This window comes from Canis aureus, chromosome 13 (genome assembly GCF_053574225.1).
Source record: "Canis aureus isolate CA01 chromosome 13, VMU_Caureus_v.1.0, whole genome shotgun sequence".
In the NCBI taxonomy this organism is placed as follows: Eukaryota; Metazoa; Chordata; class Mammalia; order Carnivora; family Canidae; genus Canis; species Canis aureus.
In genome coordinates, this window is record NC_135623.1 from 14,789,033 (window position 1) to 14,805,847 (window position 16,815).

General features: G+C 49.3%; 1 protein-coding gene across 1 annotated transcript in view; it reads left to right on the forward strand.

Annotated features, from left to right (window-relative positions):
* Positions 1–16,815, forward strand: part of CSMD2 (CUB and Sushi multiple domains 2) — a 495,152-nt gene that overhangs the window by 452,273 nt on the left and 26,064 nt on the right. The window contains 5 exon segments of the mRNA XM_077844850.1: positions 1,638–1,811; positions 4,720–4,902; positions 8,584–8,760; positions 9,533–9,712; positions 10,089–10,262. Coding sequence (XP_077700976.1) covers positions 1,638–1,811; positions 4,720–4,902; positions 8,584–8,760; positions 9,533–9,712; positions 10,089–10,262 — 888 coding nt within the window.

The window sequence follows — 16,815 nt, forward strand, 5'->3', positions numbered from 1 at the left end:
ATTGCCTTAAAATAACAACTGTCTGTATTTTCCCACAACAATATAGATCTAGGATTCATCTCAGTTCTCAATTAGTCTGAGTTCTCCAAAGAAACAGGAACAAAAGCCAGTAAGAAATTACATAAATACAGATATAGGTATAGATTTTATATCTATATTTTATATGTGTATCTAAATCCAACTTTTTTTAAAAAGATTTTAAAAGATTTTATTTATCCACAAGAAACACAGAGAGAGAGAGAGAGAGGGGCAGAGACACGGGCAGAGGAAGCAGGCTCCATGCAGGGAGCCCGATGTGGGACTCGATCCCAGGCCTCCAGGATCACACCCTGGGCTGAAGACAGACGCTCAACCAACTGAGCCACCAGGAGCCCCTAATCTTTCTTTTTTAAAGGAGGTATAATTGACGTACAACATAATACTAGTTTTGTGTACCCCACATGATGATTTGATACTTGTATACATCATGAAACCATCACCACAGTAAGTCTGATTAGCAGCCATCACCATACCCAGCGTTAGAATTTTGTTTCTTATGATGAGAACTTTTAAGATCTAGCCTCTTAGCAACTTTCAAATATGGAATACCATGGTATACCATGAAAGGTGTCAGTAACTCTAGTCACTGTTGTACATCACAGCCCGTGACTTACTGATGTTGTAACTGGAAGTTTCTTCCCTTCGACCCCCCTGGCCTCCCATCCGCTGCCTCTGGCAACCACCAGTCTATTCTCTGTATCTGAAAGCTCTATTGTTTGGGTGTTCTGTTTTGCTTTGTTTTAGAGAAGTGAGACCATATGGAATTTGTCTTTCTCTGAATGACTTCTTTCACGTAGTATAATGCCCTCAGGGTCTGTTCATGTTGCCACAAATGGCAAGATTTCATTCTTGTTATAAGCAAATGACATTCCCTTGTACACACGCCACATCGTCTCTATCCGTTCATTTGCCGGTAGACGCTTGGGTGAACACCATGTCGGGGGCCCCCGCGGCAGCACGGCAGTGAACATGGGGGGCACGTGTCTTTTCAAGCTAGTACTTTCGTTTTCTTCGGATAATCTGGTGTTCGAATCTTATCACTGGTGTTCAGGTACAATTTGGTGTTTCGGGAGAGGGAACTTGCAGACTCAAGGGGACAAGTTGGGGACGATTGATGTGGGCATCTGTAAGATGCAGCTGGAAAAAGACTAGAACTGGCCTTATTCTGGAACTGTAGCCAGTGCAGACAGTCCTAGGATGACAGTGGTCTCTCCTACCTTAGGTTTGGTATGTATACTGCCTTCCTGCCCGAGACCCCTTGGGTATGTCCTCCGGCAATGAGGAACTAGGGAGAGATGAGCAAAAGAGGCAAAGGAGAGAGGAGACAGATGCCATTGGATACCTGCTACACGCCAAGCAGTTTCCCACTTATTAGCTCCTTTAACTCTTAAAACAAGTATTACTCTTCATGTCACATATGGAAAATGGCGGGTGGGCCTTGTCCACTGATGGCAGGTGGGCATGTCAGCAGGAGGCAAACTTCAGTAGATACCCAGGCTTCCTCTTCTCTGCTTGTCGCTACGGAAAGCCTAGCATGTGTCCTGTGATGATGATCCAACCCTTTGTGCAGTTGCTGACATGTTTGCTCTTCCCCACAGTGGTGTCCTGTGGCCATCCAGGCTCCCCACCCCACGCCCAGATGTCCGGGGACAGCTACACCGTGGGAGCGGTCGTGCGTTACAGTTGCACCGGCAAGAGGACTCTGATTGGAAATGCCACCCGTATGTGCGGGCTGGATGGACACTGGACTGGCACCCTCCCCCACTGCTCAGGTATGGAGCCTGGCATGAGGGAGCCCTTGGCGGGGAGGGGGGAGATGGACAAGCCCCCAAGGTGTGAGTGTGACAGATCAGTGGGAGAGAGACCCCCATCTCACAGGCAGAGAACACAGCTATCGGAAGTCCCAACCAGACTTCAGCCTTTGGAGATCTAAGCGCAGCTTCCTCCCTTTAGTCTGTTCTGGCCAAGCCCATGTAGCCCAGACATTGCAACACTAGACAAGACGCAAGTTTGTGAGGTCCCCTCTCTGGCCAGAGCCCTGTCCAGATACTTATTTCTGTACGTTTCTAGGAGGAGCCCAGGCCTCCCTAGATAAGAAACTGAGAGGTGTGAAGAATAAGTGACTAGACGTGCACTCGTGAGAATATCACTCCTCCCTTCCTGAGACTTACAGACACCATCTTTTGCTGCACCATCTCCTGCCAGTCCTAAGAAATATGCTTTCAGAAAGCCAGGGTCAGATTTCTGAGGCTCGTTCCATGTGGCCATGCACCTAGGTGACGCGTAACAGGTTAGAAGCCCCGGGGCCGTCAGGGCATGCAGCGAGGTCTAGCTTTGAGACACTCTAGGTTGTACATCGCCCATTTCTACCATCCTTATCTTGCTGATACACCTCAGTAGAGGGCCGGTAGTCACCGTCTGCCCCCATGGGACGATATTCCATCCCAGATTCCCTTATATCACCAAAACAGCGCCCTAAACGCTACAGTGGGGACCATTCTGTCAAAATAAACTCCCAAGACTGGAGACCTCCACCCTCAGGCCCCAGCTGAGGTCACCTAGCCGGAGTGAGAGTTAGTGTACTCACCATCAGAGCTGCCTTTAGGGAGACCCAGTGCAGCCTGTTAAAATTAGCTCCACCCCAGAAAACTTGAACAGGGAAGAAAATCTAGGCAAGTGAGATAGGCCCTTTTTCCCAAATGTTTGAGTTGAAGATCGAACAAATCCCCCTTCCTTGGTAGAGAGCAACATCGGATTCTACAGTGTTCTCACACTCTGAGACTAAATGACAAAAGAAAGGAATTCCAAGATCAAGAAGATGGTATGGTAAATGGTGGGGTGTACACAAAACATTTATTTACTCCCACAAGCTAGATGTGCTCACCCAGACGTTACCATTTAATGCCCATACACGTGGTTCATGAGGAGGTACTTGCCACGTCAGATGGCAACCTATCTTCTCATGAAGTTGCCACTTTTTCCTTAGTTTTCCTCTTCCTTCCTCATGCTTCCTTTGTGGCTTTGTCTCCTGTTCTCTACCCTCCTCTGCCTCTTGGGTCCTTAGCACTCTCTTGGGTGGGTCTCTACACTATCAGGACCCAGATAAATGCAGATGGGTGGGTCTGTACGTTATTAGGACCCAAATGAACGTAGATGGGTGGGTCTGTTCACTATCAGGACCCAGATAAACGCAGAAATGTAGCAGGAGGCAAGGGGCAAAGGATGGAATGAGAGAGTCCAAAACACGTTGCCCAAAATTCAGCTGTGTTGCTTACTTGGAGAATTCAGGAATCCTCAACTACAGGCCCAGGATCCAGATTCCAGCTGGACTGTTGGGAAGACGAGACTACACTAAGGGCTCTAGACTTTGACCCATAGGCAACAGGAAGCCAGTGGAGATGTCTCAGCAGGAAAGAAACAAGACCAGATGGTTGGCGGCTGTTCATTGTCCAGGTTTGAGGATAAAGTGGAAGATGGGTTACAGGGAGAGTTTAGGAGATAGAGACATTAGGAGACGCTCCCAATAGTTGGGCCAAGAGAATTTTGGGCATGTGAGCTAAAATGCTGGAACTCGGGATTCAGAGTGCACAGAGTCCATAGAGATTGTGGAGAAGGGGTGACGGGAAGGAGGAGGACAGGAGGGAAGGGCCAGCTTGGCCCACTGACATGCCACACTGGCACTGGCCAGAGAGCAAAGGCCTCATCTCCACCACACAGCCTTCCCTCTGCTTTCTCTTTTTTTTTTTTTAATTTTATTTAAATTCAATTAATTAACACAGTGTATTATTAGTGTCAGAGGTAGAGCTCAGTGATTCCTCAGGCCTATATAACACCCACTGCTCATTACATCACATGCCCTCCTTCATGCCTGTCACCCCATTACCCCGTCCCCCCTACCCCCTCCAGCCACCCTCAGTTTGTTTCCTGTGATTAAGAGTCTCTTATGGTTTGTCTCCCTCTGCTTCTGTCTTGTTTTATTTTTCCCTCCCTTTCTCTATGATCCTCTGTGCTGTTTCTTAAATTCCACATATGAGCGAGATCATATAATTGTCTTTCTCTGATTGACTTACATCACTTACCATAATACCCTCTAGTTCCATCCACGTCGTTGCAAATACCAAGATTTCATGTTTTGATGGCTGCTACCCCATTGTATACATAGACCGCGTCTTCTTCATCCATCACCTGTCAATGGCCACCGTGGCTCCTCCCGCAGTGTGGCTACTGTGGGCACTGCGGCTGTGAAGCTGGGGAGCCGGTGTCCCTTGGTTTCAGTACATCAGTATCTTTGGGGTGAAGCCCCAGCAGTGCGGTGGCTGCGTCGTAGGGCAGCCCAGTTCTGACCCTCTGAGGACCGTCCACGCTGCCGTCGGGTGGTGGCACCAGCCTGGCTTCCCACACTCGGTGTGGAGTACCCCTCCTCTGCGTCCTCGCCAACACCTCCGCTCCCGCACTTGTTGGCTGCAGCCACTGTGACTGTGTGAGGCGGTTCCCTTTCTCCGTGCTGCGCGGTCCCCGGGGCCCCACCCGGGACCTCGGGCCTCGTACGCTCTGACTCCTGGGCAGCGAGGCCGGGTCCATGCAGCGGGAGCACGACCCTGGCCTGTGTCTGCGTCTCCTGGTGCCCCCGCTGCGGTCCAGGCTCACCCAGCGGGGCCACTGTGGTTCTGGCCCCTACAGGAACGAGCACGGGACTCTGCGGCGACCCGGGGACCCCCGCGCACGGCATCCGGCTGGGGGACAGCTTCAGCCCGGGCAGCCTGCTGCGCTTCAGCTGCGAGGCGGGCCACACGCTCCGGGGATCGTCCGAGCGCACCTGCCAGGGCAACGGCTCGTGGAGCGGCGCGCAGCCCGAGTGCCGAGGTAACGTCCGTGGGCCCCACCCCCAGCCCGTGTCCCCGCGCCCTGCGGCTGCCCTCGCACCCCCGCTGGACCCCGGCCTGGGGCCATCGACGCTCCCTGGCCCCGCCTAGGGAAGGCCGCAGAAGGGACCCAGAACCCCTCCTGTTCACCCATCTCTCGGCCCCCCAGTGACGCTGTGTCCCACGCTGTAGTGGGGACCCAGCTCACGGTGGTGTGGCCGACACACCACGCACTCTCGCACTGTCGCGTAAGGGAAGAGACTGTAGGGCAAGTTCCCAAAGTGCCAAAAGAAATACAAATCTAATTTTTAAAAGTCCCTAAACATAAGGGAAGCCGGTACTGATGGGTCCTGACGCAGCTCCAGTGGGGGAAGCGGCATTTCTCCACCCGCTTCTAAATTTCTGAAAATAATTTGATTTTAAAGCCTCTCTCCCCAGAGTCTAACTTTTTGTAGCTGCTCCCAGGAACTCGCTGTCTCTCCCTAAAATACAGCCTGCTAGTTAGGAATCGGCATAGCCGCTGAGAGTTAGGGTGTGTGAGAAGGTGCTGGAAGAAGGAGGAGGCTGCGGGAAGAGAGGCAAGGGGGTCCAATAGGGAAAGAAGCCGTGGCTGGCGGAGCCAAAGGCTCACTCAAGGAACCAGGCCATTGGTTTAAGGTGAGAGCTGCAGCTTCCACCTGTGTCTTTGTCCCACGGGTGTGGACATAAGGCAGGCAAAGCACTAGGCGAACAGCTGGGGTTTTATCAGGCAGCCAAGACATTGGCAGCGAGTGGCAAGGGAACCGAGGGTGCGTGCAAGGCAGTGACTGTGATGGATTCGGGCACCTGCTGGATGAGAAGGGAGATGGCCAATGAGACAAATAAGGGGCAGTGGCAAGGTGGCGGGACCGGTGGGTTCTAGGTCCCACTGAAATCAAAATGTCACCAGAGAATGAATCCCTGAGGGTAGGAGCTAAAGAGACAAGAGGCGATGGTCAGAGATTGGCCCTCGAGGCCGAGGCTGTGAAGTCCTACAGAGGGAGAGGCGATGTTCTGGCCCCCGTCAGGGGGCACCTGCCCAGGAAAGGCTACAGACGGTCTGGGGCCCTCTCCCACCCGTCTGCCTTTCTGACTTGCCTTTGCTTTTGCAAAGTTAGTTTCCATAGGATTTCTTCTTCTTTTTTTTTTTTTTTTAAGTAAGCTTCATGCCCCGCGGGAGCTTGAACTCACGACCCCGAGATCTAACTCGGGCTGAGATCACCTAACCATCTGAGCCACCCAGGAGCCCCTATTGCCACAGGATTTTGTAGGCATCGTAAGAGATCTGTGGCGGTGGAAGAGTGTTGGCAGCAGGAGATTGCAGAATGCAGAATGCTTCCCAAATACCCGCTGTGACCCGCTGTTTCAGGCCACTCAGATCCCAGCATGGAGTCAGTCACCATGTCGGGAGCGTCCAGGGAACAGAAAGTGGGTGGCTGAGAGCTCAGACCTGGAGGTGAATGGCCGATGAGTGTGTGTATGACACGCCCGCGATTCTCCGTGGCTTTCCTTGACAAACTCCCACTTACCTGTCAAAGCACTACTCAGCCTCCCATCTGCAGCCCCAATGAGCTCCTCCCTTCTTACAGCGTCTTCTTCCTTAAAGTGTAAAACTTACTACATATTTTAATTCAACTATTTATAAGTAGGTCCTTAAGGCTCCTCAAGGATAGGGGACGTGACGTCCACTATGTTCCCAGCACGTAGGCAGCACAGATACTTGTTGTGGGTGGGCTCATTATATAGGAATCATTTGCACATTTGACTTTGGGACCACATACATGTTGTATATCCGCAGCAAAGTAAAGTTAAATCGAAGATCAGAAATGAGCAATCTTGGGCAGCCCCCGTGGCTCAGTGGTTTAGTGCTGCCTTCAGCCCAGGGCGTGATCCTGGAGTCCTGGGATCGAGTCCCGCATGGGGCTCCCTGCGTGGAGCCTGCTTCTCCCTCTGCCTGTGTCTCTGCCTCTCTCTCTATGTCTCTCATGCATAAATAAATAAAACCTTTAAAAAAAAAAGAAACGAGCAATCTCTAAATATCAAAATCAAAATGAAAACGAATGAACCTAACTACATAGTGAAGCAGTGACTCAATGATCCAGAGAATTATCTCAACTGACTTGAAAAGAAGTGGACTTTGACTATGGCGTACGTGCCCCGAGGACAAAGAGAATGACAATGAAATCCTAAATTGTTTTCAGCACTCATATTGTCAGTAATAATATGGATAATACCATTCTGAAACTTTTTGAGGACATTATTTGTTTTTGTTTTGTTTTGTTTTGTTTTGTTTTGTTTTTTCTTTTTTTTTTTTGAGGACATTATTTGTGATTAAGAACCAAGATTTTTGGCATTAAAGAGATAGAAAAATAAAGAAGCTAAGGAAAAACTCTCAATTTTAAATTTGGATTGGTAATCTCAGCATAAACTCTGTGAATTTTCAGCTTAGAAAGTCATTTCCCCAGCTCTAGCCATCCTGAAAGTGTGGAATCCACGAGCACCTCCGTGGCAATGAGTACTCCGAGCTTTCAGATTATGGTTCTTAAGTCCCTTCTCCATCGAAAGGAAGCAGAGCTCTCCAGAGAAGTGGCTGATTCCGGGATGGGGCCAGGATATACACGATGAACACAGGCCCTCCTGTCACTCCCGCAGGGAACCTACCGGAGGCAAGTGGGATCGAGTCCGAGGAGCACACAAGCCAACCTGGAGAGGCTCCCTCCAGCCAGAGACCTGCTAATACGAACAATAGCAGCAGTGGGTGGCGACACAATAAGTTTAAATCCACGAGCCCCAGGGCCTATGGGTCATCCGCGGAGCTTGCTAGGAAACCAAATCATTATCTCACACCTGATAAAAAAGAAAATCGAACATTCCTGAGCCTTCCTTTATGAATTGTATTTGAGGGAAGGCAAGTATCTGATGACGGCAAGTCCCGACTCAAGAACGCCAGCTGGTGTGGAGAGAACCAGTGGTCGGTGCCACGGTTTTCTGTCCCCCAAGGAGATAAGGAGTCCGGCCGACAGTCATCAAGCACTTGTCCAGACCATTCAGTGAACGGCCCGCAGAGCCTTGCCCTGGTGACGTGGGCGAACCCGAGCCCACCCCGTCGGCCTCAGCCTCACGAGGGAGCCACCAGCCAGACGTCCTGTGCCTTGTGATGCGACATGGGGGGAGACAGGACCACCTGTGCGGCTCCAGCGGCTGCGAGGGACAGAGCACCTCGTGGGCAGGGCCTCCGGGGGCTGTTGTGATGTCCGGAAAGGGGGGAGTTGCCCCGGAGAAGCCCTGGAGCCCGACGGATGCAGGACGAGGGACAGGAATCCCTGAATTCAGTCTCCGAGACGTGCCCATCAGGAGTCCCCTTTGGACCCTGATTCAGACAAATCAACTGTAAAATAGGGAGGGGGAACACTTGAAGCAAATTAAGCTCTGGTTGGACATCTGGTGACATTAAGGAATTGTTTAGGACTTTAGGGGAGATCATAAAAGAGATGACGGTTAAGGAGAGTGCATGCGGGTGTGTCTTCCCTTCTGAGGGCGGGAGGCCCAGACACCAAAACAGCCTGAGGATCATCGGGGACCACAGGGCACCCCCGTGGCACACGGGGCCCCCGGCCACTCCCGGCTGCCCACCCGGTGACTAACACGCCCCTCTGGCCCCCAGTGATCTCCTGTGGAAACCCGGGGACCCCCAGCAACGCCCGGGTGGTGTTCAGCGACGGCCTGGGCTTCGCCAGCTCCGTGGTGTACGAGTGCCGCGAGGGCTACTACGCCGCGGGCCTGCTCAGCCGCCACTGCTCCGTCAACGGCACCTGGACAGGCGGCGACCCCGAGTGCATAGGTGAGGCCGCCGCGGGCTGTCGCACCAGGGCACGGGCCCATTCCCCCGCCACGCCTGACCCCCACAGGACGAAGGGGTCACTTGGGGTGCATGTGTCGCTTGCGGCCCCGCGCAGCGCAGAGGACAGGGGGCTTGCAGTGCCTGGGGTTCCCGCCCCCCCACCGGCTTCCCGGTCCCTCTCCCGCCAGACTGTCCGCACTCGGCCTGCTTCTCAGCCAGGTTACAGCCGCCACCTGCCTCGCTGTCCCTGTGGGTCCCCTGGGCCCCAGCCCACCCCACACGGCCGCCTCTCCAGCCTGCGCAGCCCCACTGCCCCCTTCCTGCCCCTCTTGGGGGCGGCCCCAGACCTCGTCCCTTGGGAAGCAACTCACTGGGTTTCCCCGATGGAGTGAAGCGAGTTTGACGACAGGGGCCTTTCCAAGCCCTGTGACTTCGGGGCTCCGTCCAGATCCCCACATCCGGGTCACTTCTGTTCCGAGGCCCGAGCTCAGCAGACCCTCCCCCACTTGCCATCGCGATGTCCCGAGGGCCCCCCAGGCAGGACGGCAGGAGCCTCCGCAGCCCTCGGCACCGAACGCACAGCTCTCCGGGCCTCGGCCGGCTTCCCACCCCAGGGTCGGGGGGCGCTGGGGCTGCAGGGGACCTTCACGGGGAGCCGCGGCCCCTGGGCAGGCCTCTGCCCTTCTGGACGGTTCGGGGCCGGGGGCTCCCGGGGTCCGGCATGGCGGAGGCCTGTGCAGACAGCGACGAGGCCTTGTCCCCTTGGTCCTAGTCATAAACTGTGGCGACCCTGGGATTCCAGCCAACGGCCTCCGGCTGGGCAGCGACTTCAGGTACAACAGAACCGTAACGTTCCAGTGCGTCCCCGGCTACACGATGGAGTCTCACAGGGTGTCCGTGCTGAGCTGCACCAAGGACCGCACGTGGAACGGCACCAAGCCCGTGTGCAAAGGTGCGTCCGGGCTGCACAGGGGACGGCCACGGGCCCTGAAGCATCGGGGGAGGCGACAGCCGGGCCCTGGTGACACCTCGTGGGGGGGCCGGGGCACTCGAGGACATCGTAAAAGGCAAAGGGACACCAGCTCCCCATCTAGGACAGGGCGTCCTTGGGTCTCCCTGTGTAGCCTAGAGCCCCAGCGGGCGTGGGTGGGGCTTGGGGCATGGGGTGTGGGGCTGGGAGGTGGGGCATGGGATGTGAGACGTGGGGCGTGGGCCCTCGGCCTGGGGTGCAGGGCTTGGGGCCTGGGGCATGCGGTGTGGGACGTGGGGCGCAGGGTGGGGGGCGGGGGCCAGCCGCAGAACCCGGTGCCTCGGTCTCCTGGCCCCAGCCATCGTGTGCAAGCCCCCTCAGCTGCTTCCCAACGGGAAGGTGGTGGGATCCGACTTCACGTGGGGCTCGAGCGTGACCTACGCCTGCCTGGAGGGCTACCAGCTGTCCCTGCCCGCCGTGCTCACCTGTGAGGGGAACGGGTCCTGGACCGGAGAGCTGCCTCAGTGCTTCCGTAAGTGTCCCGACCGCGGGGCCTCGGTGGGGGCCCTGCCGCCGGCTGGGAAGACCTGGGGCAACACGGCCCCCTGCAGGGTCAGCCGGGCTGGGGACGTGGGGTCATGTTACCATGTAATGTATTACTGCTTCCAGGGGTGGAGGTCGGTGTCCCTCAGGCTCACGTCACCCCAGTGCTCCTCGTGCCCCAAGCCCTCCTTACTGCCTGTCACCCCAATACCCGTCCCCCCACCCCCTCCAGCCCCCCTCAGTCTGCTTCCTGTGATTAAGTCTCTCAGGGTTTGTCTTTGTCTCTGATTTCATCTTGTTTTACTTTTCCCTCCCTTCTCTATAACACTCTGTGCTGGTCCCTAAATTCCACACGAGTGAGATCATATGATAATTGACCTTCTCTGATTATGTTTCACTCAGCATAACACCCTCCAGTTCCATCCACGTCATTGCAAATGCCAAGATTTTGTTCTTTCTGATGGCTGAGGAATATCCCATGTACACATAGACCACAGCTTTTCTATCCATCATCCTTCGATGGACCCCGAGGCTCCTTCCACAGTTTGGCTATTGTGGACATTGCTGCTAGAAACATCGGGGTGCAGGTGTCCCGGCGTTTCATTGCATCTGAATCTTTGGGGTAAATCCCCAGCAGTGCAATTACTGGGTTGTAGGGCAGGTCTATTTTAACTCTTTGAGGAACCTCCACAGTTTTCCAGAGTGGCTGCCCCAGTTCACTTTCCCACCAACAGTGTAAGAGGGTTCCCTTTTCTCCGCATCCTCTCCAGCATTTGTGGTTTCCTGCCTTGTTAATTTTCCCCATTCTCACTGGGGTGAGGTGGTATCTCATTGTGGTTTGGATTTGTATTTCCCTGATGGCCAGTGATGCAGAGCATTTTCTCATGTGCTTGTTGGCCATGTCTATGTCTTCCTCTGTGAGATTTCTGTTCATGTCTTTTGCCCATTTCATGATTGGATTGTTTGTTTCTCTGCTGTTGAGTTTAATAAGTTCTTTATAGATCTTGGATACTAGCCCTTGATCTGATACGTCGTTTGCAAATATCTTCTCCCATTCTGTAGGTCGTCTTGTTGTTTTGCTGACTGTATCCTTTGCTGTGCAAAAGCTTCTTATCTTGATGAAGTCCCAATAGTTCATTTTTGCTTTTGTTTCTCTTGCCTTCATGGATGGATCTTGCAAGAAGTTGCTGTGGCCAAGTTCCAAAAGGGTGTTGCCTGTGTTCTCCTCTAGGATTTGATGGAATCTTGTCTCACATTAAGATCTTTCATCCATTTTGAGTTTATCTCTGCATCTGGTGCAAGAGAGTGGTCTAGTTTCATTCCTCTGCACGTGGATGTCCAATGTTCCCAGCACCATTTATTGAAGAGACTGTCTTTTTTCCAGTGGAGAGTCTTTCCTCCTTTGTCAAATATTAGTTGACCATAGAGTTCAGGGTCCACTTCTGGGTTCTCTATTCTGTTCCATTAATCTATGTGTCTGTTTTTGTGCCAGGACCACACTATCTTGATGACCACAGCTTTGTAGTACAACCTGACATCTGGCATTGTGATGCCCCCAGATATGGTTTTCTTTTTCAATATTCCCTGGCTATTCAGGGTCTTATCTGATTCCACACAAATCTTAAGATGATTTGTTCCAACTCTCTGAAGAAAGTCCATGGTATAGGATTTGATAGGGATTGCATTAAATGTGTAAATTGCCCTGGGTAATATTGACATTTTCACAATATTAATTCTTCCAATCCATGAGCATGGAATATTTTTTCATCTCTTTGTGTCTTCCTCCATTTCTTTCAGAAGTGCTTTGTAGTTTTTAGGGTACAGATCCTTTACCTCTTTGGTTAGGTTTATTCTTAGGTATCTAATGCTTTTGGGTGCAATTGTAAATGGGATTGAATCCTTAATTTCTCTTTCTTCAGTCTCATTGTTAGTGTATAGAAATGCCACTGACTTCTGGGCATTGATTTTGTATCCTGCCACATTGCCAAATGGCTGTATGAGTTCTAACAATCTTGGGGTGGAGTCTTTTGGGTTTTCTAGGTACAGTATCATGTCATCTGCAAAGAAAGAGAGTTTGACTTCTTTTTTGCAAGTTCGGATGCCCGTGTATTTCTTCTTGTTGCCTGATTGCTGAGGCCAGGACTTCAATGCTATGTTGGGCAGCAGTGGTGAGAGTGGACATCCCTGACCTGAGGGGAAAGCTCTCCGTTTTTCCTCATTGAGAATGATATTCACTGTGAGCTTTTTGTATGACTTTTATGATATTGAGGGATGCTCCCTCTATCCCTACACTGTGAAGAGTTTTAATCAAGAAAAGATGCTTTGTATTTTGTCAAACACTCTTTCTGCATCTATTGAGAGGATCATGTGGTTCTTGTCTTTCTTTTATTAATGTTGTGTATCACACTGATTGATTTGCAGATGTTGAACCAGCCTTGCAGCCCAGGAATAAATCCCACTTGGCCGTGGTAAATAATCCTCTTAATGTACTGTTGAGTCCTATTGGCTAGTATCTTGGTGAGAATTTTTGTATCCATGTTTATCAGGGATATTGGTCTGTTATCCTCCTTTTTGGGGGAATTATTGTCTGGTTTGGGGATCAAGGTAATGCTGGCCTCATAGAGTTTGGAAGTTTTCCTTCCATTTCTATTTTTTGAAACCACTTAAGAAGAATAGGTATTAATTCTTCTTTAAATGGTGGGTGGAATTCCCCAGGGAAGCTGTCTGGCCCTGAACTCTTGTTTGTTGGGAGATTTTTCATTACTGCCTCAATTTCCTTGTTGGTTATGGTCTGTTTGGGTTTTCTAGCTCTTTCTGTTTCAGTTTTGATCGTTTATATGTTTCTTGGAATGCATCCATCCCTTCCAGATTGCCTAATTTTTTGGCATATGATTGCTCATAATATGTTCTTACAATTGTTTGTATTTCTTCAGTGTTGGTTGTGATCTCCTCTTTCATTCATAACTTTGTTAATTTGGGTCTTTTCTCTTTTCTTTTTGCTAAGTCTGGCCAGGGAGTTAAGGGTCTTATTAATGCTTTCAAAGAATCAGCTCCTAGTTTCATTGATTTGTTCTACTGTTCTTTTGGTTTCCATTTCATTGATTTCTGCTCTCATCTTTATTAATTCTCTTCTCTTGGTGGGCTTAGGCTTTGTTTACTGTTCTTTCTCCAGCTCCTTTAGGTATAAAGTTAGATTGCATATTTGAGACCTTTCTTATTTCTTGAGAAAGGCTTGTATTGCTATATACTTCCCTCTTAGGACCGCCTTTGTTGCATCCCAAAGGTTTTGAACAGTTGTATTTTCATCTTCATTTGTTTCCGTGAATCTTTTTAATTCTTCTCTAATTTACTGGTTGACCCATTCATTCTTTAGTAGGATGTTCTTTAACCTCCAAGTGTTTGAGTTTCTTCCAAATTTCCTATTGTGATCGAGTTCGTTTCAAAGCATTGTGGTCTGAAAATATGCAGGGAATGATCCCATTCTTTTGGTACCAGCTGAGACCTGCTTTGTGTACCAATATGTCATCTATTCTGGAGAATGTTCCATTTGCACTCAAGAAGAATGTGTATTCTGTTGCTTTACGATGGAATGTCCTAAAAATATCTGTGAAGTCCATCTGGTCCGGTGTATTATTCAAAGCCCTTGTTTCCTTGTAGATCTTCTCCTTAGATGATCTGTCCATTGCAGTGAGTAGGTGGTTAAAACCCCCAGGACTTTAAAGTTGTTTCACTTTAAGGAATCACTTTTCTCTCAAATTCTCCCCTCATGATCCAGTGGTTGTTTATCTCTATTTTTCTCAGCTTCTTTATTCTCCATCATTTTGTCTTCTATATCACTAATTCTCTCTTCTCCATTTATCCTAGCAGTTAGAGCCTCCATTTTTTATTGCATCTCATTAATAGCCTTTTTTATTTCGACTTCATTAGATTTTAGTTCTTTTATTTCTCCATAAAGGGATTTTCTAGTGTCTCTATGCCTTTTTCAAGCCCAGCTAATATCTTTATAATCATTATTCTGAACCCTAGTTCCAACATCTCTCTTACATCTATACTCATTAGTTCCCTGGCAGTCAGTACTTCCTCTTATCCTCTTTTTTGAAATGAACTTTTCCATCTTGTCATTCTTGCAGCAAGTGGTCACTTTTCTATTTGTAGAATTGCAGCAATTATTTTCTTACATCTCTGGTTGAATTCCCAGGTCTTCAGAATGATTTGATAGCTATCCAGCTGAATTCCTGGGACCAAACAATTCTAAGGTCTCCTACTCCTCTGCCATCTTGGAAACTCCCTGCCAGAGACACTTTTAAAGGGAGTTTAAAGGAAAATAATGAGAAGATCCTAACTGAGCCCTGACTGTGGACACTGTGTGGAGTCATGGTGGAAGGAGGTTAATAAGCCAGAAATAAGGAAGGTGTTTCTTAACATGAAAGATTATTCAGTGGATGGGCTAGTTCCCAAAGATCTGGAAGGGGCCTCTGCTGGAAACATGCCTGTCTTTATGGAAAATAACCTGCACAGAAAAGATCCTGGGGCACACATGATTTTTTGGTGAAAGAGTTTATTTCTTATCCATCTGGTCTAATTGTGTCCCCAGGAGCCCAAGTCCATCCCAGAGCTCACTTAGTCACTTATTCTTGTCAAGCCACATAATTGGGTTCTGGTAGGTTTTCTTGGTGCCCATGCTTTGAACAAACACTAGGACCAATTTTTGTTCCTACTAGGCATTTATCTAATTCTGTAGAAAACTGTCAACATACCCATGACATTGGGTTCCTCTGAAAATGTGCTTCAGTTTGGGATATTTCAGCAGAAGTCAGGACCAAAAGCTCAAAAGTGGACTCAGGAAAGACAGCGTTTGGTGTCTGGTCATCCCTTAAGGTCTTTGGACACCTTCAGGGAAACATTAGGAAGGTAGCAAGCAAGTGTCAAGGTGGAGTATGGACTCAGAAGCCTTGCTTTTCTTCTTTCTACTTCTTTTTTTTTAAGATTTTATTTATTTATTCATGAGAGAGAGAGATTGAGAGAGAGAGAGAGAGAGAGACAGGCAGAGGGAGAAGCAGGCTCCATGCAGGGAGCCTGACGTGGGATTTGATCCCGGGTCTCCAGGATCATGCCCTGGGCCAAAGGCAGGCGCCAAACCGCTGAGCCACCCAGGGATCCCTTCTTTCTACTTCTTGAGAAATAGCTAAATTGCTTTTAAACAGTGAATTATGGTCTTCATAAAACAATGTACCATATCTGAAAAGACACAGAATATGAGAGTCATCTGAGCTCTAGCCCCCCAAAGATAACCAGGGTTGAGCTCTTGACTGTGCTTCCACCCCAACCGCAATGCTTTTGTACACAGATATGTACAATTTTCTGTAAATGGCATTAAATCATGCTGTGCAGACATGTTTGTGACTTGTCTTCATCGATAGGCCATAACCACCTTTCTCCATCAATGCATACTGATCTGCACATCATCGTTTGTAATAGCTTAAAGAATCTCCTTATTGTAGCTACCACAACTGGTTTAATCTCCTACTGGGGGATGCCTGGGTGGCTCAGGGCATGGCTCCGGGGTCCTGGGATCAAGTCCCACGTCTGGCTCCCTGCATGGAGCCTGCTTCTCCCTCGGCCTGTGTCTCTGCCTGTGTGTGTGTGTGTGTGTGTGTGTGTGTGTGTGTCTTATGAATAAACAAATAAAATCTTTTTTAAAAAAATCTTCTACTGATGGTGAATTTAGGTTTCTTTGGTTTAATCATGTTAGAAGCAGTTCTGCAATAATTGTTGTTGAGGATAACATTTCTTTACTCTGGTGGTAAATTCCTAGGAGAGAGAAAATGCTGAGCCAGAGGGCATGCCTCTGTATGTCTTGCTACATGTTGCCAAACTGTCTTCTAGAAAGAATCCTACCTCAAGCTCCTGCCAACAGTTTACGAGAATATTTCTTGACTCATGTCCTCATTAATAATGGATTTTGCCAATATCTTTTAATATTTACTAGCCCAGGAAGTTTAAAAAGGTGTCTCGTTGTTTTAATTGGAACCACATTTCTTATCAAGACAGAGCTGCTCTTTCTTTGTCATCCATTTGTACCTCTTGTTCATTAAGCTGCCTCTTCCTGGATTTGGGGACTTCTGATCAAGTCAGCCTGTTACTGACTTCTGATTGGTTGGTCTAGACTCCCCAGCTCCCATAGAGGCTTCCCCCAGCAGAGGTGCTGATCCTGCTTCCATTTTATCTTTTTCAATTTTCAAAAAATTTTTTAGAATATATTTTTCAGATTTTTATTAGTTTCCTAAGTAAAATTTAGTGATTCATCAGTTGCATCTAACACCCAGTACTTATTACATCATGTCACCTCCTTAATGCCCAACATTCAATTACCCTTACCCCCACTCCCTCCCCTCCAGCAACCCCGTGTGTTTTCTAGAGTTCAGCATCTCTTATGGTTTGACTCCCTCTCAAATTTCATCATATTTTATTTCCCCTTCCCTTCCCCTATGTTCATTTGTTTTGATTATTAAATTCCACATATGAGATCATATGATCTTTGT